The following is a 21,396-nucleotide window of genomic DNA, read 5'->3' as shown; positions in this document are numbered from 1 at the left end:
TGCTGTGGGGGCCACAGGTGAGGCCTGAAATATGCCCATGAATGGGAAGGGACCTTCCCTTAGGAAACCTCTCCGCCCACAGTAATCATGTTTAATTGGTTGTTTGAAGATCCTCTAGATTTCTCTACCACAGATTGTGTTTCCCGGGCCTTCTTAATGGTTATTCTGGCAAATTCCCTAATGAATTTTCATGGCGGCTTAAAAAAATAATTAAAAAATCTCAAAATGATGTGAAATGAACTTAAACCTGGAAAAATGAGAAACAGAGAGAAATGGAAATGGAATTGCCCATGACTAGGTGGGACGTCTGCTCTGCTGCAGATCTGCCCCAATATACTTAAACACACTATTCTCCAAACAACTGCTTTTTTACAGATAGCATACAGAACTCAAAGGATGTGATGAGCTCCTCTGGCTGTATCTTTATGGTCCAGGAGGACTGAATATGTTGGTATGAGATTATTCCTGTGGAATTCTACCCCGTCCCCATTTCCCCTGTTTTTTAAACAGGTTTTGCAGTAAGATGAGGAGCCCCTCCTCATTCTGCACCATGCTCAATTAGAGATGACAGCTTCTCTTGCTGACTCATATAATCTTCCCCTGCCCTCTGCTGCTCGTCACATACAGACTAAATGCCTTTTGAGGCCAGTCCAGAGATCACAATTCATCACACCATGGTAACATCTTTGAGCAGAAACATGCTCTAACCTCCCTTCCTGCTCTAATACGTCCCGCTAAACCTAGACAGAAGACCAGCTTAAACCCTCTGAAATATTGTCTTCCCTGTTTTAAATTAAAGCCCCAAATCCTCCCATTCATTTGGCCGGGTGCAAAGCCTCCATGTAGGTCCTTATAATGAATGGAGAGAAATTTACAGAAGTGTCACAATGGAAAAGACTGCAGGAGACGGACTGGTGAAGGGGAGGGAAGCAGGAAGAGCTCCTTTATAGACCTTCTGAGTAAGCCGGCTTACAATTACATAGGCCACATTGCCTTCTATAAAGAGATTTAGGAAGTCAAAGAAACAAGGAAGGCAGGTTTTACCTGTAATTGCAAAGAGTGCCACTCTCAATAACCTTTTTCTTTTCATTTTTTCCACTGCTGGCTCATTCCAATACACAGTAATTTGCTGTGCTTTTTCTTACAAGAATCAGTCAACATTGTTGCCTTTTGTTTGGTACAGAGACACCATGTCAAGCCACACTTGAACCCGATTAAGAAGTCACTGCATTTGTTCTGGTTTAGAAAGAGATTAAAACCCTGAAAAAACCCTCTTTAAATATAAAAATTATCTCCCCCTCCCTCAAAACCAGCTTTTTGAGCAGGAAAATAAAAGATGAAGAACCAGTTCAGTATTGTATATTTATAGCCTAGTCAATTATAACTCAAAATTGGAAATTTGCAAGGTTCCAATCAGCTTTTAGATTTAATTGTGTGTTTTATATATATATAACATTGGCCAATTAGCTGGTCAAATAAGAATTCAGAATTGCAAGCAATAATTTATTAGAACTTTAATAAATGAAGAGAAAGATTTATTCCAATTACAAATTCTTCAGGAGTCTTCTAGAAGATTCCAAATTCCTGTCTCTTGGAGAAGCTTTATAGAGTAGTCATACCCTTTGACATTTCTCTGATGAAAATGGGGATCTCAATAATAATAATAATAATAATAATAATAATAATAATAATGTTCTTATTTATACCCCACCCATCTAGCTGGGTTGCCCCAGCCACTCTGGGCAGCTTCCAACATATCTAAAAACATAAAAAATATTAAACATGAAAAAACTTCCCTATACAGGGCTGCCTTGTGATGTCTTCTAAAGGTTGCATGGTTACTTATCTCCTTGGTTTGGGGGTTACGCAACTCCATACCTTTCTAAGGAAAAGCGGGACTTTCTGTGATCAAATCAGAAACCAGGACAGCTTCTGTAAATCCGGGACTGTCCCTGGAAAATAGGGACACTTGGAGTGTTATGTACTGAAGTTCTCACCCCGGGCCAGCAGGGGGATACTGTAGATAGTTTTCACTCAGGTCCACATATGCAAATAAGGGATTGAAAGTGACGTTCAGTGATTGGATAGTTACAAAAAATGGTTACTGTTGCATTCTAGTGGAGTTCTATATAAGCAGGCTGGCTGAACCCTTCAGTTCAGTTCTGTTCTGGCCTGTGAATAAACAAGAGCTGTTTGAAGAATCACTGTGTCGTCTGATATGTTCACCCACAACTTAACATGGAGGGTCTGGAACAGTGTGCAAAACTATAGAAAGGTCTTTCTTTCTGCCCCCTCCCTCCCCTGGAGTCAACGGTAGTTCTGAACAGCAGGGCAATTGTGACCTGTTTGTGTTGACTTCATGTTTCTTCCTCTTCCTGTTCAGAGATGTCTAAAGCCATACAGCCTATTTAAATGATGAGAAGTCATGCCATCTGGCTTAATTGGCAAAGGAGGGCAGAGTATTGCAGACAAGGGTGCCTAGTCCTCCGTGAGCAGCGTGTGGGTACATCTGTGTCAATTGCAAGGCTAGAGCGCAATGGGCCTTCCTTCTTAATACTGATATCAGGAGACACCATGATGCAACAGAAAAACGTCGCTTGATCGTTCTTGACATCAGAGAACAGCTGGAAATATCTGACCCTATTGTAGGGTTGGGAAAGTTTCAGTCAAGGGCAGCCCAAATGATCAAGGTGACGGAGTGACTTTCCTGTGAGGAAAGGTCACAGAATCTGCAACTTTTTAGTTTGGAGAAAAAGATGCAGCATCTTAGATGCCTATAAGAAAAAATATGCACGGCATGGAGAGAGTAAAGAGAGAAAGGTTTTTCTATGTCTCTCATAAGACCAGAACTCTTGGACTTTCAATGAAGCTGAATGTTGGGAGATTCAGGATTGACTGATACAAGAATTTACTTTTTCATGCAGCGCATAGTTCAACTATGAAACTCTCTCCCACTAGAGGCAGTAATGGCTACCAACTTGGATGGGTTTAAAAGGGGGTTGGGCAAATTCATGTGGGAGAAGGCTATCAATGACTACTAGCCATGATGGTTATGCGCTGCCTCCATGGTTAGAGACAGTAATGCTCTTGAATGCAAGTTGCTGGAAACTGCAGGAAGGGAGGGTGCCCTTGTGCCTAGGTAACGCTTGCCGGTTTCCTGACCACTGTGAGGACAAGTGGGCCATTGGCTTGATCCAGCAACTTCTTCTTACGCTCTTAAGCCCACAATTGAATAACAGGCAGTAAATCAAAATAGGCCAAACCCTACACCAAAGGATAAATGTACATAAATCTGACATCAGGAATCACAAGACAGAGAAGCCTGTAGGAGAACACTTCAATCTCCCAGGACTTTCAGTACAGGATCTCAAAGCAGCTGTCTTATTACAAAAGAATTTCAGAAATAGACTTGAAAGAGAAGTTGCTGAACTACAACTTATTACTAAACTGAAAACTATGGCGAGACCTGGTCTGAATAGAGATTGGGGATTCTTGTCTCATTACACATGCTAAATCTGTTTTTGGTCATCTGCATACTATCCCTTGCTTTTTCCTGTAGGACTAATTGCAGTCTTTAACAGTCGTCAACAGGTTTACCATACCCATTGAGTCAATCACCTCACCCCACCACCCCACTATATATAAGGGTCTAGTGACTTCTGTTTCAGTGTATCGGAAGAAGTGTGCATGCACATGAAAGCTCATACCTAGAACAAACTTAGTCTCTAAGATGCTGCTGGACAATTTTTTAAAAAAATATTAATACTGTAATAGTTAGCTGATCTGCAGCTCAACCCTCTACCCTAGCTTCTCATAGAACAGTTCAGAGGAGTTTGAGATATTATCATAATGGTGAGATAAATTTGCACAGTAGGGAAATCTGTGAGATGGAATGGGGCAAAGGAAGAGAGAGAGAGAGAGGGAGAGGATTTTACTGGTTAAGAACTACATCACAGTCATTTTATTGTAGAGCAGATGATGTAATGTTTCTTTTCTTCCTTGTCCCCCCCCCTTTCTTTTCGCTGATGGATGCCTTTCTATATTCATGTATTATCTTTGAAGATTTAATAAAGGGGAAAAGAGGAGAGGAGGAAAGAAATGGAATAAGCAAAAAAGACAGGAAGAGATGGGAAAGAGGATGAATGTGTATCTCATCGGACCCTCTTTAAAATGCTAATAGTATAGAATACATAATATCATCATTCTAGATGCATGTAATTGTGGGGATATGAGATTTAGCCAGCTAACAGCGGTACTTAGGAGTAATTCAAAATGCCCGAAACCTGACAATGGTATTAAAGAGATGTTTGAAAGCCTCGCAGCCATAGGTTAAAGTATCTAAATGGCTTCTATTAATATTGTATGCCATAACAAGCAATTGCACAGAGCCAAAGGTGAAAAGGCAGGCAAAACCTGAGCACTAGCAAATCCTTAAATTTATGGAGCCTATTTCTTAGATGACCTAAAAGCTGGAAGGGTGGGGGAGAGGCAAGCAGAGGGTGGTCTGGGAATCTAGCTTTTATCCAATTCCTCATCTTTTGAGTGCTCTTCCGCTTGGTGAGTGGAAATATTAACACTGCCTCTCCAAAGTCTGGGATGTCACTAAAGGATGTCACTAAAGTACGAAAGGAGCTTTCAGACATCAGGGACAGACAGGGCAGTCTACCGTAAAAAAAAAAAAAGCTTCTGTTTCCAAACCACTGAGTGCCAACTTTGCAGGACTTGAGGACTTGCCTGAAGTTCCACACTCCGAATGTTAAGAAGTGGTTGAAGTTTTGAATATGAGCTGATTTCAGCACGAATTGATTCCAAAACGTTGAGGGGAATTTGGGTCCTGTAAACCATGGCTTTCCACAGTCTGTGCAATGAACTCTGATGGCTCCCTCAATACGTTCTAGTATCCATGAGTTTAACGGTAAAGGTACCCCTGACCATTAGGTCCAATCGCGAATGACTCTGGGGTTGCGGCGCTCATCTCGCTCTATAGGCTGAGGGAGCTGGCGTTTGTCTGCAGACAGCTTCTGAGTCATGTGGCCAGCATGTCTACGCTGCTTCTGGTGAACCAGAGGAGTGCACGGAAACACTGTTTACCTTCCTGCTGGAGCGGTACCTATTTATCTACTTGCACTTGACATGCTTTGGAACTGCTAGGTTGGCAGGAGCAAGGACCAAGCAACGGGAGCTCACCCTGTTGCGGGGATTCGAACCGCCGACCTTCTGATCAGCAAGCCCTAGGCCCTGTGGTTTAGACCACAGTACCACCTGTGTCCTTAGACAGCTTTAAAAAGGAACCTCTGAACATAGGGTTACTATTTATAGGGTGAGCTAAGAAACAGGTGGGGAACTTTTTGCAAATACCTTTATCAACTGCCCAATCATCTGCTTTGGGCATTTTGGGGTGGGGTGGGGTAGGGTGGGACAGATTGCAAAAAGGGAGTAAGTGAAAGTATTTGGCTAATCATAATATGGGCAGGAAGCATTGCCCTCCCTTTCCATTTCCCTTGGCCTAATGACAGTTCATTATGCATTCAGATCCTGCTAGCTCTGTGGCCCTGTAGCATCAATACAGTTAGCTGGTCCCTGCCTGGCTGGGATCTCTTGGAGAAGGAGAAAGAAGGGCAGGAACTGGAGAGGGAAATGTCAAAGCAGCAGATAAGAGGGGATATGACAGCTGTCAATAGCAGCGCAAAAGATACTGTTTGAAGGGGGAGCAATTTGGTCTGCACAAAAGTTCCCCATGTGCCCTTCAAAAAAAGTTGGTGGGCAAACATTCAGAGCAGCCGTATTCACCTAACTGCCGTAGCTAATAGCTGATGCTAGAGCCCTCTTCTGTGGATTTCTGTCATCCTTGCTTTCTGGATTCACAGCAGGCAGTATTTTATATATATTTCACACCTGGCAATGCTAAAAGCTAACTTTAAACAACAACACGAAAGCTGAGATTCATGTGCTTTAAATGTGCTAAAACCAGAGAAATCCTGTAAATGTGATGAGTCTATGTGTGGGAATTCCAAGAAGAGAATCGCCAGGATTATAAAGCATGAGACCCAAGAGGTATTGCGAACATTCGTGCCTTTATAACGAGGTGCAAAGTGGTGTTTACAGCGTGTTAATTGATAAATGCTAGCTAATGTATTTTAATACCCTAACCAATGTTCCTGCTCTGGAAGTGCCCCGTGCAGCAAGCCAGGAGCATGATGGAAATTTTACGGTCTTTACTCACGTGTGCTTCATAAATTGAGAGAGGGGCTCAGCGTCAGGAGCACAGCCATCCTGCTAGGCCATTATCAAACCCCATTACACACTTTAGGTAATTATCACAGGCCAATGTCTTGAGGGCACTGCCACAGCTAAAGAGACATGCAGTGTTACTAATGTGAGTCCTGATCTTCTTGGAGCCTACAATCAAGCACAACGCTTACTATTTGTGAGTAATCCCGTTGGTTCCAATTAGATTGCTTATGGCAATAAGGATGCAGAGGAACGTCTCTTTCTGAATGCAGTGCATAGGAGGGACCATGAATCATAGAAGTGTAGAGTTGGGAGGGACCCCAGGGGTCATCAAGTCCAGCCCAAATGTCTCACGGAAACAAGACAAGGAAAAAATTGAGCCGCATTCACACCACACATTCAAAGCACTGTGATACCACTCCAAACAGTCATGGTTTCTGTTATGTACTGAGTTGAATAGGATCCAAAATGCAGCAGTCTGATTGGTCCTAGAACAATGGGATTCAGAATGCAGCAATCTGACTGGTCCTAGAACAATAGACTTCAGAATGCAGCAGTGCAATCTGATTGGTCCGCAGGAGCCACCCAATCCAGCTCCAGGTGGAAGAGAACCCACGACCTGATTGGCCTACAGGAGAATCCTGGAATCAGCCAATCACGTGGGGCCCATTGTGTAAATAATGTATATAAGGCAGACATTCTGGGGGAAATTCCATTCCTCCTCACCACTATGAGCTGAATAAAGAGCATGAAATCCACTCTCGACTCCGAGTATATTTCAGTTCCCCTGCAAAGTATTCCAGGAGCTGTAGTTTAAGGGGCTGAGAGTTGTTAGGAGTCTCATCACAGAGCTACAATTCACAGAGTGCTTAGCAATCTCTCTCCACATGGAACTCTTTTTCCTAGTTCTTTATCCAAGCAGGAACTGAGAGCAAGGGTGGTGTGGTGTTCAAATCTGCCATGAAGCTCACTGGATGACCCTGGACCAGTCAATACCTTTTAGTCTAACCTACCTCACAGGGTTGTCATGAGAATAAATGGGAAGGCAGGGGGGGGGGGAGAACCATGAGTTTGCAACAGAAAACCACAGAAACAGCAGTAAGGTAGGATCTCTAGTTCAGAAGCTGGCACTTCCAGTTATTACTTCTTAGAAATTGAGCACTGCTCACAAAACCCAGGTCAAAGAGACATACATACTGGTCTCGGCTGTTTCATATTCACTGTCTCTCAGCAGCTCGAAAATGTCCACCTCCACTTTGGCTTTCCCCGCCCGCTCCGGAGCTCGATTTATCCGATTCTTGGCCAGGGTGATAGAGAGCCGTTCGCCTCTGCTGCACTCCATCGGGTCGTCCAAAATGGCGGCTGCAAAACAAAGAAAGAAACAAACCCATAACAGATGGAAGGTGAGTGGGAAAGGGAATAAAAATGGAGGCTGCAAGCAAGTGGATCAGTAACCACAGATTTCAAGATGGCAACATGAGAGGAGGGTTGCTTTTCTTCTTCTTCTTCTTCTGTGGCCTGAATAAGAAGGCTGCTTTCAAGGCGGGTCCTATACAAATCCAATCTATCCACTCAAATTGTTGCATTGCAGCAGACGAGAAAGAAATGCTGCATTTTGCTTGCTTGTAGAAAGGTTTTTGTTGTTTTTTTGTTTTGCTTTTTTTAAAAAAACCAGAAGGCGTTTAACATCAATCTCAATATTCAACGATGTGCCAGGAAGAAGTCTGCAGTACTGTTTGTCAATTCTTGTTAATAAAATATGTTGCTCTTAACTATTCAATTTTAGCAAGTGAAGGGGGTCAAGAAGAGCCTTTTTGATTCATGAATTATTCTTTTCTGTGTGTGCCCTCAAACCCTCACTTCCTCTGGCACTGATAAAGACTAAGTTGCCCTATGGTGGAATGGAACAAGCAAAGGGGTCTGTAGCTACACTGTCTGAGGTTTCTGGGGGCACAACCACTGAAAAGTGCCTAGGGAAAGGGGGGGTGAGGAAGAAGCAGGAAAGGAGGGGGCAGTAGCCTGAGAAGACAGCAAGGGGCTAGGAATGAAGCCTTGGACAAGAAGGCTCAGAGGAATGCGAGCAAACAAGAGACATGAAACAGAGAATTGTACAGTTGCAAGGGACCCTGAATACCATCCAATCCAAATCCCTACAATGCAGGAATCACTGCTAAAGAATCCCTGACACATAGCCATCCAACCTCTCTTAAAAAACCTCCAAGGAAGGAGAGTCCCCCACCTTCTGAGGCAGTCTGTTCCACTGTCAAACAACTCTTACTCTCAGAAAGTTCTTCCTAATGTTTAGTTGGAATCACCTTTCTTGACAGGTCTTCAGACATGGATATCCTATCACCTCTCAGTCTTCTCTATTCCAGGCTAGCCATACTCAGCTCCTTCAACTGTTCCTTATAATCCTTGGTTTCCAGACCCTTGATCATCTTGGTTGCCCTCCTCTGAACACACTCCAGCTTGTCAACAACCTTCTTAAATTGTGCTGCCCCAAACGGGACACAGTACTTCTGATCAAGCCAGAACAGAGTGGCACTATTACTTCTCTTGATCTGGACACTATACTTCTGTCGAGGCATCCTAGAACAGTATTAGCTTTTTCTTGCTTCTGTATCACACTGTTGGCTCATGTTAAACTTGTGGCTTAAGAAGTGGAAGGAAGAATTATTTGGACAAGGGACTACAGTGGTACAGGAACACAGGGAACTGCCTTATTCTGAGTCATACCAATGGTTCCATCTAGCTTCAACTGGCAGTGGGACTGTAAGATTTCAGAGAGGAGAGATGGCAGGAGATGCTGGGAACTGAACCTGGGACGTTCTGCATGAAAAGCAGGTGTTCTACCATAGGGCTACAACCCTTCCCCAGAGGTATAGAAGGATAAAGTTCACATCTTATAGGAAGCTGCCTGATACCAAGTAAGACCATCAGTCCATGTGAAGGAGCTTACAAGTGAGCCAGGTCAACCACAGGGCAGGTACGCATATGGGAGGCAGAGAATTAGCTTTTTATTAGCAGAAAATAACAACACAGCAGAGTCCTCTGGCTCCCCTTAATCCAGTTGAGACACTGCTGAAACTGACCAGAAGAAGAATCTTTATTTGCATCAGTCACTAGCCATAGCAATAAAATAAAATAAAATATACTGGAGACAGAGGTAAAAGTTTAACTATACAAAATACATTCTGGAGGTTTACCATATTTTTCGCTCTATAGGACTCACTTTTCCCCCTCCAAAAATGAAGGGGAAATGTGTGTGCGTCCTATGGAGCAAATGCAGGCTCCTTGGCTTCGCGGCGACGCGCCTGACCTGGAAGCCGGAGGAGGAACCAAAGGGTCTCCTTCTGTTCCTTCTCCAGCTTTGCTGAAGGGCGCTGCGCCTTCTCCCGTGAAGGAGAGGTGCTGCGCAGAGAGAGAGAAGGTGCAGCGCCCCTTGAGCAACGTGCCTGTCATGCGAAGCCGGAGGAGGAACAGAAGGGTCTTCTTCTGTTCCTTCTCCAGCTTCGCTGAAGGGCACTGTGCCTTCTCCCTCTCTGCGCAGCACCTCTCCTGTGAAGGAGAGGCGCTGCGCAGAGAGAGAGAGAAGGTGCAGTGCCCCTTCAGCGACGCGCCTGTCCTGGCTTCTGCTTTAGCCGCGCACAGCCTCTTTGGGCAGGGGGAGCCTTCATCCTGCTGCCCTGAAGAGGCTTGGTGCGGTTATCCCAGAAGCCAGAACAGCCATACGGTATCCCAGAAGCCAGATCCCTTTTGCTGTTCTGGCTTCTGGGGTTCAGAATATTTTTTTCTTGTTTTCCGCCTCCCAAAACTAGGTGCGCCCTATGGTGCGAAAAATACGGTACATCAATAAATAATAGATCTTATTTTAATTGCTAAAAAAATTGCAGTTTTTGCTGTCAGCTGATTATCTTGATCTGCTAGAAGAAATGACACAGTAGCAATGGTTGAATGACCTGGTATAGATAGTAATAGAAGGGTAATAACCTCACCCCTCAAATCTTTATAAAGAGTGCAAGCTAGAAGCACATAAACCACTGACTCAATACAGCCATCTCCACATGGACATTACTGTTTTTCAAGCAGAATTTTTTGAAATCAACCCTCAAGTACAGCTGAAGGCAAGATATTTAATCTTGCGCAAGTGAAAGTGCATCTTTATTTTGGAATTGTTAAATTTTGCAAAGAGGGTGCCAACGTGTCAAAATAACTAGGTGGAAAATAATCATTCCATGGACAAAATTTCCTCATCAGGGCCAAATTATTCTGTCTCTCGTTATCATATAGGCACTGTCTAATTAAATTATTTGCTTTACTGAATCCCAGTGTTAATAACTGTCGTGGTGATAAACCAGAAAAGTAAAACTTTTGGTTGACAATTTTAGTCCAAGTGCTCTCATGGCAATCTTGTGATACTAAGGGTAGTAGACCGATGGGGTTTAAATTTAGCCGAAGCCAATAATTAAATGTCCTACACCAAATCTGTAATTCAACAGAGGGGAGATTAGCCTCCAAGCGCAATGAAGCATTTGGAACACTGGATGGAACAGGAAAAAATTGCCTTAGGAACTTAAGATTGAACAGCTTCTGTAGTTCCAAGGTGAGCGCCTGTCCAAATCTGAGCCCCATGTAATAACTGTGCTAGGGGTTTAGCTTTACACACTTCAAGGGCTGATGAGATATGACTGCCATCTTTCATATGGAAAAAGCATGTCAGAATTTTGGCACTGTGAGATGCTTTTCCCTTTGCATGTTTCTGATGACCCTGTTGACTGAAAAATAAGGTTATTTAAAGACTTTAACTTGTTCAGTCAACTGATTATCCATATACCATCTATGGTCCCTATAGTTCCTTGAAAACACCATGACTTTAGTCTGAAACTGACCACTTGCCCCTCTTGTGTCTACCTCTGGATCCCTCCAAAGGCTGCAAAGAGGGGTTGGGCTCCACCTCTGGGCCTGACCCACTGCTCAGCAATGTGCAGGACTCTCCTTGATTGGGGTGTCAGAGGGGGACAGGATCCACCAGGACTGGGGCTGTCCTGCTTCTGGGTAGCAAGGACAATCTCTGACTCCTCTCAGCCTGAGTCTGCGTTCACACTGTGACTCTCAGCCTCTAACCCTCTCCTGAAAGGCCCTCTTTCTCATGACCAACCCCTTGATTGCTCAAACCCCTTGCTTCTAGCAACTCCCAGCTCATCCCTTTTGCAGACTGCTCTTCAGTGTCCCACCACCAGGATCCGGGATCTAAACACATTGTCTTCTGTGTCCTCCCTGGGGAGCTCTTGGGTGGGCAGCTCCCACCACTCTTCCTCATCCAGCTGGTTCCTGACGGTCCATCTAGTTTAGCATCACTGGCACTGACTGGCAGCAGCTCTCAATGGCTTCAGAGCAAGGACACACACACACACACACACAGCCCTACCTGGAGATACTAGGGATTGAACCTTGGGCTATTTGCATGCAAAGCATGCGCTCTGTTACTGAGCTATGGTCCTTCCTCGTAAATTTGAAACCATCAATTAGATACAGGAGGCTTTTTGCACCCAGCCAGCCACACAGAAATGCCTTTCCCTGCAGAGTGCAGCTTCTGAAGTCTGCGAACATCACAGCCATTACTACAGGAAAGGACAATCACCTGCATCTTGCTCACTCAGCAGGTGCCTTTACTTTGGGGCCATCTGACTCTGTGAGACAGAACCTGCAAGCAGTTACCCCTGCTTCATTCATTCATTCATTCATTCACTCATTCACTCATTCATTCATTCATTCATTTACTAGTCTCATATACTTAGAAGTGTAGGGAAGAGGTAATGAACTCCTGTCCTAAGACCTGTTCCCAAAATGCTCCTCCCACCACTTTAAAAATCTTAGAGGATGAAGAACCACCTGAAAAGACTTAAGGCGCTGCTGCTGCTGCTGCTTCTTCTTCTTCTTCTTCTTCTTCTTCTTCTTCTTCTTCTTCTTCTTCTTCTTCTTCCTTCCTTCCTTCCTTCCTTCCTTCCTTCCTTCCTTCCTTCCTTCCTCCCTTCCTTCCTTCCTTCCTTCCTTCCTTCCTTCCTTCCTTCCTTCCTTCCTTCCTTCTACCCTACCCATCTGGCCAGGCCTCCCCAGCCACTCTGGGCAGCTTCCAACAGCATATTAAAAACACAATAAAGCATCAAACATTAAAATCTTCCCTAAAGTTCCCTAAACAGGACTGCCTTCAGATGTATTCTAAAAGTCAGATACTTGTTTATTTCCTTGGCATCTGGTGGGAGGGCATTCCACAGGGCGGGAGCCACTACCGAGAAGGCCCTCTACCTGGTTCCCTGTAACCTCACTTCTCTCAGTGTGGGAACTGCCAGAAGGCCCTCAGAGCTGAGCCTCAGTGTCCGGGCAGAACAATGTCATCCCAATATTAAGCCCACATCAGCATTATACATTTAAAGCAGGATCATGCCATTTTAGATAGTCATGGGTTTCCCCCAAAGTATCCTGGGAATTGTAGTTTGTTAAGTGTGCAGAGCATTGTTAGGAGACCACATTCCCCTCCCAAAGCTACAACTCCCAGATTTTGCTGGGATGCGGGATTGATTGGTAAACCACTCTGAGAATTGTAGCTCTGTGAGGTGGCAGAGGGATTCCTTAACAACGCTCAGCACCCTTAACAAACGACGCTTCCTGGGATTTTTTTGGGAAACCTACCATATTTTTTGCTCTATAAGACTCACTTTTTCCCTCCTAAAAAGTAAGGGGAAATGTGTGTGCGTCTTATGAAGCGAATGCAGGCTGCGCAGCTATCCCAGAAGCCAGAACAGCAAGAGGGATTGCTGCTTTCACTGTGCAGCGATCCCTCTTGCTGTTCTGGCTTCTGAGATTCAGAATATTTTTTTTTCTTGTTTTCCTCCTCCAAAAACTAGGTGCGTCTTGTGGTCTGGTGTGTCTTATAGACTGAAAAATACGGTACTTTACATGTATAGTTGAAGATGGAGCCCAAGTGAAGGAGAAGGTCCCAGAGGTCTACCCTGGGAGAGCATGGATAAATCAAGCAACTGGCATGCCTGTTTTTATACCAGACTGTAGAGTTTTTCAATGCGATGCAAAAATAACCTCAGCATAGTTGTCATGAAGCTTCCACTAAGTGACTTTAAAAAAAAATAATATTGAATGGTTTGAACTTTTCTGCAGAAATGAACAAGCAGAGGAGTAGGGTTTTTTTTTTGTCCCTTACAGATTTTGACTGAAAGTATCCTTATAGAACAGAGCAGGAAAGTGGGCAGAGTTAAGTGGTTCATTTAGGTGGGTGGGCCCAGTGGTGGTGCTTTGAATACTTTTATCATTTTTGCAGGAAAGCCTCCACTGGTCCCTGTTTGCACCAAGCTCTGCTTAATCACTGTAGCTTAAAAGGTAAAAAAAACCCCACCCCAACCCTAAAGTGCTAGGACTCCACATGAAGGAATAAACACAACAGTGAAAGAGGAGCTGGTGGTATAAAATAGCATCTTTTCCCTTGCAAGTACACACATATCTCCCATTAAATTTAACAGGATTGGCATGGACGAATTGAGAGACGGCGAGATAAATTAGACAGATAATGCACGCTCTGTTTCCTGAGCCGCTATTCATGCACATCCATTCTCCGAAACCCGGCACCAACATCACAGAACGCTAGCTCCTGGGCCACCGGCGTGCTTGCAAAGCTTTTCAAGGCAGCACAAGAATGCACAGCTATCTACTAATGAGAAGAAGAAGAAAAACCTCAAACCCATTCTAATACATATGCACACAATTCCTGGGCATGCCATGTAATTTTTGAAAAATGCAGAGGAAATTTGCTGTCTCCGCCAGGACTTTTCAAGACTAAATTTCATGCTGCGTGACTTTGCAAAGTGCCCTGGGGAGGGGTTGTTTTGCAGAAGAGAAATTAGGGCGGGCGGGGACAGTGCTTAACCCATTTGTTGTAGCCTCTCCCTCCCCAATGGTGTTTTTTAAGCCTGTGCTTGTGTGGGTTAAACTTGGCTCTTGTGACATTAAGGGGTGAATCAAAGGAGTACTGCACACTACCCAAATATTTCCCATTATGCTGTTCATTTACCCTAAGTTGTCATCATTTGCATGTGTAATGTGTATCACCAAATCCTTGCTCCTCCAAGAATGGTTTTTGCCACCCTTTTGCTTCCCAAAGTAGCGTTTAGAGAGTTGTACCTGGTACCACTAATGGTGGTTAAAAGTAGCTGAGAAAAGGTGGAGGAGTCTCAGGAAAAGTTTGACCGGCATTCTTTTTTTGGGTATTTTCTGCAACACACCATTGATGCAATTACAGTAGTGGATTAATGCTGGGTGCATCATTCTGTTTTATTAGTTGTTCTGCCATGCTTTCCTTGTGTTACCACATCTTTGCTGTTTGGAGGGGCAGCCTTGTGCAACACTGCAGCAAAAACAGAACATACATACACACCAGTGGAGTATTTGCGGTATGAAAAGCTGCAGGATTTTAGCAGGAAATGATGGGGCCTGCACCTATTTACCAAGGAAAACAGTACAACCACCCCAGAACTTTGGCAGACACAGAAATGCCACCATGTATAAGCACCCTGATGATATTATAAGCACAAACGATCATGACTGCTCAATTAAAAGGGTGTATGGAGGCACCTGAAGTTTCTTAACTGTACTTTGGGAACCTGCAAAACTCCATTTGACCAGAGATGATATGCAGGAACACAGGAATCTGCCTTTTACTGAGTCAGACCATAGATCCATCTAGCTCAGTATTGTCTACACTGACTGGCAGCAGCACTCCAAGGTTTCAGGCAGGGAGCGTCTCCCAGCCCTACCTGGAGATGCTGGGGATTGAACTTGGGTTCTTCTGCATGCAAGGCAGATATTCTGTCACTGAGCTATAGCCCTTCTATAAGAGGCAAAAAATGAGTGTGTATACCAGGCTTCCTCAACCTCGGCCCTCCAGATGTTTTGAGACTACAGTTCCCATCATCCCTGAACACTGGTCCTGCTAGCTAGGGATCATGGGAGTTGTAGGCCAAAAACACCTGGAGGGCCGAGTTTGAGGAAGCCTGGTGTACACCCTAGGCAGTCATAAAAAGGTAAAGGTAAAGGACCCAGACTGTTAAGTGCAGTCGCAGACGACTGGGGTTGCGGCACTCATCTCACTTTACTGGCTTAGGGAGCCAGCGTTTGTCCAGTTTTTTCCAGGTCATATGGCCAGCATGACTAAGCCGCTTCTGGCGAAACCAGAGCAGTGCATGGAAATGTTGTTTACCTTCCCGCTGGAGCGGTACCTATTTATCTACTTGCACTTTGATGTGCTTTCAAACTGCTAGGTTGGCAGGAGCTGGGACCGAGCAACAGGGGCTCACCCCATTGCGGGGATTCGAGCCGCTGACCTTCTGATCGCCAAGCCCTAGGCTCAGTGGTTTAGACCACAGCGCCACCCGTGTCATAGACTCTACCAGAATTGGGTTGTATCCAATGCTATCTCTACTCGAAGTAGACCCATTGGAGTTAATGAAAACAGTAAACGTCAGTTCATTAATTTGAACAAGTCTACTCTGAGCAGAACCTAGCTGGATACAGAATCAGCTGCTTTTTTGCTGGCTGAGAGAATGGCTGCTTCTTGAAAATACTGAAGTGTTGGATTTAGAAGGTTTTAACAATGTATTTGGTTGGCATGCATATTTGTGGTACGATAAGGTAAAAGTACATAAAGCATTTAAAAATCATATTGTTAGAAAAGCATTGTTTAACGTTTGGATAAGATATAAGGATTTACTAGAAAAGAAAACCCCAAGATGGTTGTCACCAATGGAAGCGAAGGCACAGAAAAAACTCAATATGGAGGCCAAATGGCCGAAAAATTGGGAAATTCTGGTGCAAGATGGAGATAGAATAAAATTGCAGAGCTTTGAAAAATTGAAAAATAAAGTGCGAGATTGGCTCCATTATTATCAAATAATGGAGGCATACAAATTGGACAAAAAAGTTGGTTTCCAGGTGGAAAAATCAGAATTGGAAACAGAATTGTTAGATCCAAAAACCAAGAATTTGTCAAGAATGTATAACTTGCTGTTGAAATGGAACACTCAGGATGAAACAGTGAAATCAGCTATGATTAAATGGGCACAAGATGTAGGACATAACATAATGATGGCTGACTGGGAACGGTTATGGAGCACAGGTATGAAATTTACGGCATGTAATGCCCTAAGAGAAAATTTAATGAAAATGATTTATAGGTGGTACATGACACCAGTTAAGCTTGAAAAAATCTACCATTTGCCCGATAATAAATGTTGGAAATGTAATGAGACTGAAGGTACATTCTTTCACCTTTGGTGGACATGCCCAAGGATTAAGCCATTCTGGGAGATGATTTATAATGAAATGAAAAAGGTATTTAAATATACCTTCCTTAAGAAACCAGAGGCCTTTATCCTGGGCATGGTCGGCCAATTGGTGTTAAAGAAGGATAGAACTTTTTTTATGTATGCAACTACAGCAGCAAGAATACTCATCGTGAAATATTGGAAGACACAAGATTTACCCACCAGGGAAGAATGGCAGATGAAGGTGATGGACTACATGGAATTGGCGGAAATGACTGGCAGAATCCGAGACCAGGGAGAAGAGTCGGTGGAAGAAGACTGGAAAAAGTTTAAAGACTATTTACAGAAATACTGTAAAATTAATGAATGTTAGAAAAATGTTGGAATGAAGTTATATGGCTTTAGTAGAAATGTTATAAGGAATTAAGTTGAAATAGATTAATAGAGTATTAAAGGGAAAAACAAGGTTAGAATGTGTTAAGACAATTATAGGATAGAAAACAGAGGAAGATGGAAAGGAATTGCTGAAACAATTAATAGAAGTGGAATACAAAAAGGGAGGTGTGAGAAGGTCGTGGAAATTAGTGAAAGAAAGATAAGATATTGAACTTGGACTGTGTTTTAAATGGTTTTTGTTTTGTTTTGTTAGTTGTATGTTAGTGTTTTGCAGTGTTTTTTGTATTGTATTGTATTGTTGTATGCTTTTTCTTTTTTTGGTTTTTTGTAGTGTTGTGTTCAATTTGTTGGAAAACTAATAAATATTATTATATATATATAAAAAGAACCTAGCTGGATACAAACCACATGATAGCACAGGCTTTGGATGCCAGAGGCACTTGGTTGAATCCTTGACATCTCCATTAAAAGAATCTCAGGGCGGGGAAGCCCACTTTGCCTGAGAAGAATCTGGAGATCCACTGTCTATGGTGTGGGCAACCCTGAGCCAGGGAGCCTCCTTCCACATAAAGCAACTTCATATGTTCATAAGGGCTGTCACAGCCATGTAGAAAAATGACCAGAGGGCTCTTGATTGGACTAGAGAGGCAGCCTTTTTGGACAGCTTCTGAAAAGCTGCCATCTGCTTTGGACAGAGTGCCCAGAATCAAAGAAATAGATTGAAGAGGAGAGGCAGGGAGTGCTAAGGTTTCCAGTCAGTCCTCTCCGCCACCCCCCACCTTCTTAAGGTCTCAAAAAATAATAATTTCTGGCCTCGTTACAATTAATGCCCGGAATGAAGGTTAAGAAAGAAGGCCCCTTAGCTATTAAATCAATTGCTGCATTAAGTTCTGGGCATGAAAAACATTTGTATTTCCATTGGCTAAAATAGAATAGGGGGAAAGGCTGTAGCTCAGCTGTAGAGCATCTACTTTGCATGCAGAAGGTCCCAGGCAGGGCTGTCTTAAGCATATGCGGCGCTGGGATGCAAAGATCCGCCTGGCGCCCAGCCCAGCCCAGCCCAGCCCAGCCCAGCCCAGGGCAACAAACCAGCCCGAGGCATCGGCGTCTGCATCTGAGTGAAGCCGGGCACCTCATGGTGTACCTCATTCACAGTATTGAGGAAAAGAACCACCAGTAATGTTTCCCTGATCACCTAAAAGCAATGCTTATACAGTGGTACCTCAGGTTAAGTACTTAATTCGTTCTGGAGGTCCGTTCTTAACCTGAAACTGTTCTTAACCTGAAGCACCACTTTAGCTAATGGGGCCTCCTGCTGCTGCCACGCTGCTGGAGCACGATTTCTGTTCTCATCCTGAAGCAAAGTTCTTAACCCGAGGTAATATTTCTGGGTTAGCAGAGTCTGTAACCTGAAACGTATGTAACCTGAGGTACCACTGTACAGTGGTACCTCTGGATGCGAATGGGATCCCTTCCGGAGTCCCGTTCGCATCCTGAAGTGAACACAACCCATGTCCACACATCTGTGCATGCGCGTGATGTCATTTTGAGCGTCTGCGCATGTGCAAGCGGCAAAACCTGGAAGTAACGCGCAACCCGAAAATGCTTAACCTGAAGCTACTTCAACCCGAGGTATGACTGTATGTCAAGAAGAATTATGGGATATCCTCACTCAGGAAGAGCTCTGCAGCATCAGATGAAGAGCCCATCTAGTCAAGCATTCAGTTCCTACAGTGACCATCCCAGATGTTTATGGGAAGCCCTTGTGCAGGACATGAGCACCATAGACCTCTCTCTGTCATTCCCCAGTAACTCATATTCTGGCTGCATACACACCAAACGTTTAAAGCACTTCTGAAGAACCCACCAACCCAAAAATAATCCTGTTAACTGTAGTCTGCGCATCAGAGTGGCATTTTCAAGCATCCTTCAGTTCCCAGGATTCTTGTAGTGCGTGCGCACTTGAAATGTGCCTTGAAGTATGGTGTGCACACAGTCTCAGAGTCATGCTGCCTCTGGCACTAGAGATCATGGAACTGTGGAGTTGGAAGGTACCTCAAGAGTCATCTAGTTCAATCCTCTACAATGCAGGAATCTCAACTAAAGCATCCATGACAGATGGCCATCCAACCCCTGCTTAAAAACCTCCAAAGGACTTTTGTTTTCCTCGAATTCCTGGGCAGTGCCTGGCACTTCCCACTTGGAAGTACTTAAATCTAGTTCTGCATCACACACCAAATACTCCACAACCATGACAAGACAGCCACCCCAGCTATTGGCATTCAGATATATACTGCCTACAAACACAGAGGTTTCTAGGTAGCTGTTATAGCTAATAGCCACAACAGACCTTTCATGAACATGTCACACACATCCTGTTAACATCTTCTAAGCCTGTAGCCATCATCACATCTTGCAGTACGACTCATGCAACACGTTGGCAACTAATATCCACACAATAATTACCAAAATAATTATACATTCTTTATCAATCTTCTGAGAAAAATACAGGTAAGTTCATGAAGATACCAACAAAAGGTAAGTTTGGTGTTCACAATACTGAGAGATGCTAGTGGAGTTGTAGATAGATGTTAATGAAGTTGTAGATGAGAGGGTGCGGGCATTTTGCACCTGTTTCGCCCTGGCAGTCCAAGTAATCAAGAGGCCGCTGTTCGCCCCTGATGGAGCCCTTTAACTGGGGCTTGCAGGTAGCACACTCCCTGCAAGTCCCAGTAAAAGGGCCTCATCGGGGGCAAACAGCGAAAAAGGTGCAAAACGCCAGCACCCTGTCTACCTAAAAAGATAAAGAAAACAAAAGACTGAGTTGAGCATTTGAAAACTCTATTGAGATCAGACGTTATAAGTTCATCTTAGACTGGGTAGTTCACAAGTTTCTGTGGCTTTGCACCAAGACCTTGTATTTTTCTCAGAAGATTGATAAAGAATGTATTGGTAATTATTGTGTGTATATTAGTCGCCAACGTGTTGCAGGAGTCGTACTACTTCTATCAACAGCATAGGTTGCATTTTTCTAGCATCATCACATCTTGTGACAACAAATCTCATAGTTTAACTATGTGTCGCAGGAGCAGATATTGTGGCGCACCCCATATTATGTTGTTGGTGTACAATTCGCATCAGCTCCTACCAGCCCCATATCCGATGGCTTGGGTTGATGGGAGTTGTAGTTCAACAACATCTGGATTGTGTGAGGTGAATAAATTTGTGCCTATGAATCTCCCACCATCGTGCTTCATTGGATGACTAGTGTTACGGAAGATGCACAATGACAAGTCCTCAGTCATGCACATTAATGACAATGGTTCTACTCTGAGTAAAACTTAGGTGAATGCCTCCTGATATACTTTTTGAGTGAGCTAGCAGCATCCATTCAACTAGCGAGTCATAAACTGTGCAGTAATTTAGAGGAATCTGGTGACTATTAGCAAGCTTCTCTACTCAAAAGTACACAAAATGCTGGACAATAAAGTCAAACAAACAAAAACCAATGATCCAAAAACAAAAGGAAACATATCACAGCAGCGGCGGCAGCAGGAACAACAACAACTTAGTTTGACAACCCCAGGGAAAATTATCTCTGTCAAACCAGCTGCTTTTAAATTAAGTGACGAAAAGATTGTTGTGGTGGTGGTTATTTACTATTTTGACACAGTGCCACCATCTATGCACATTATGCTTTACAAAGAGGACAGCCTAAACTTTGGCATGGGAAAGATAACAGTAGAAATGGAAAGGGAAAGGGAAACAGGAAGAAATCAGGAAGCCTATGCTGTGCTTATGGCTTACTCTACGAAGTCTTGGCCAACTTGGTGTCCTCCTCAGGATGTTGTGGGCTATAATGTCTCCCAGTTCCAGACATCTGGAGCACACCAAGTTGGCAAAGGCTGTTGTGGGATATGAGGCCTACAGTAAGGAGGTCTGCCAAAGGCTTCATGGGATGAAGGATAATGTAATACAGGGTTTCCTGGCAGAGGACTCCAGAGAGCTGGTGCAACTGACAAGACGTCCCTGCTCTGAGCCTCACCTTCGAAAAGAAGCATGCGAGAGATGCGGGCTCTTCAAGTATCACAGGACCCAGGCCATTGTGAGGCAGTGGCTAGAGTGCTGGCCCTGGACCTGGGAGACCAGGGTTCAAATCCCCACTCAGCCATGGAGCCCACTGGCTGTCACCTTCTGCCAGTCACTCTCTCTCGGCCAAGCCTACCACACAAGGTTGCTGTGAGGATAAAATAGGGAGGGGGAAAGTGCATATGCTACTTTGATCTCTTTGGAGAAAAAGTGGGATATAAATGTAATGATATATTTTTTAAAAAAAAATGCATTTAGGGATTTAGATGCATGGACCAACTCACAGATATTTCTGTATTAGATACATTATTCACTACTAAACACAATGATTACAGTGGTACCTTGGTTCACA

General features: G+C 43.9%; 1 protein-coding gene across 4 annotated transcripts in view; it reads right to left on the bottom strand.

The window, feature by feature from the left end:
• Positions 1-21,396, bottom strand: part of GRIK4 (glutamate ionotropic receptor kainate type subunit 4) — a 462,633-nt gene that overhangs the window by 166,576 nt on the left and 274,661 nt on the right. For all 4 annotated transcript variants that reach the window (XM_083480954.1, XM_083480952.1, XM_083480955.1 and 1 more), the window contains exon 3: positions 7,429-7,593. In XM_083480954.1, coding sequence (XP_083337080.1) covers positions 7,429-7,593 — 165 coding nt within the window. The remainder of the gene's footprint in view (positions 1-7,428; positions 7,594-21,396) is intronic.

This window comes from Podarcis liolepis, assembly GCF_965112155.1.
Source record: "Podarcis liolepis genome assembly, chromosome: 16".
Classification (NCBI taxonomy): Eukaryota; Metazoa; Chordata; class Lepidosauria; order Squamata; family Lacertidae; genus Podarcis; species Podarcis liolepis.
This window is presented reverse-complemented; position numbering and strand designations above follow the sequence as displayed.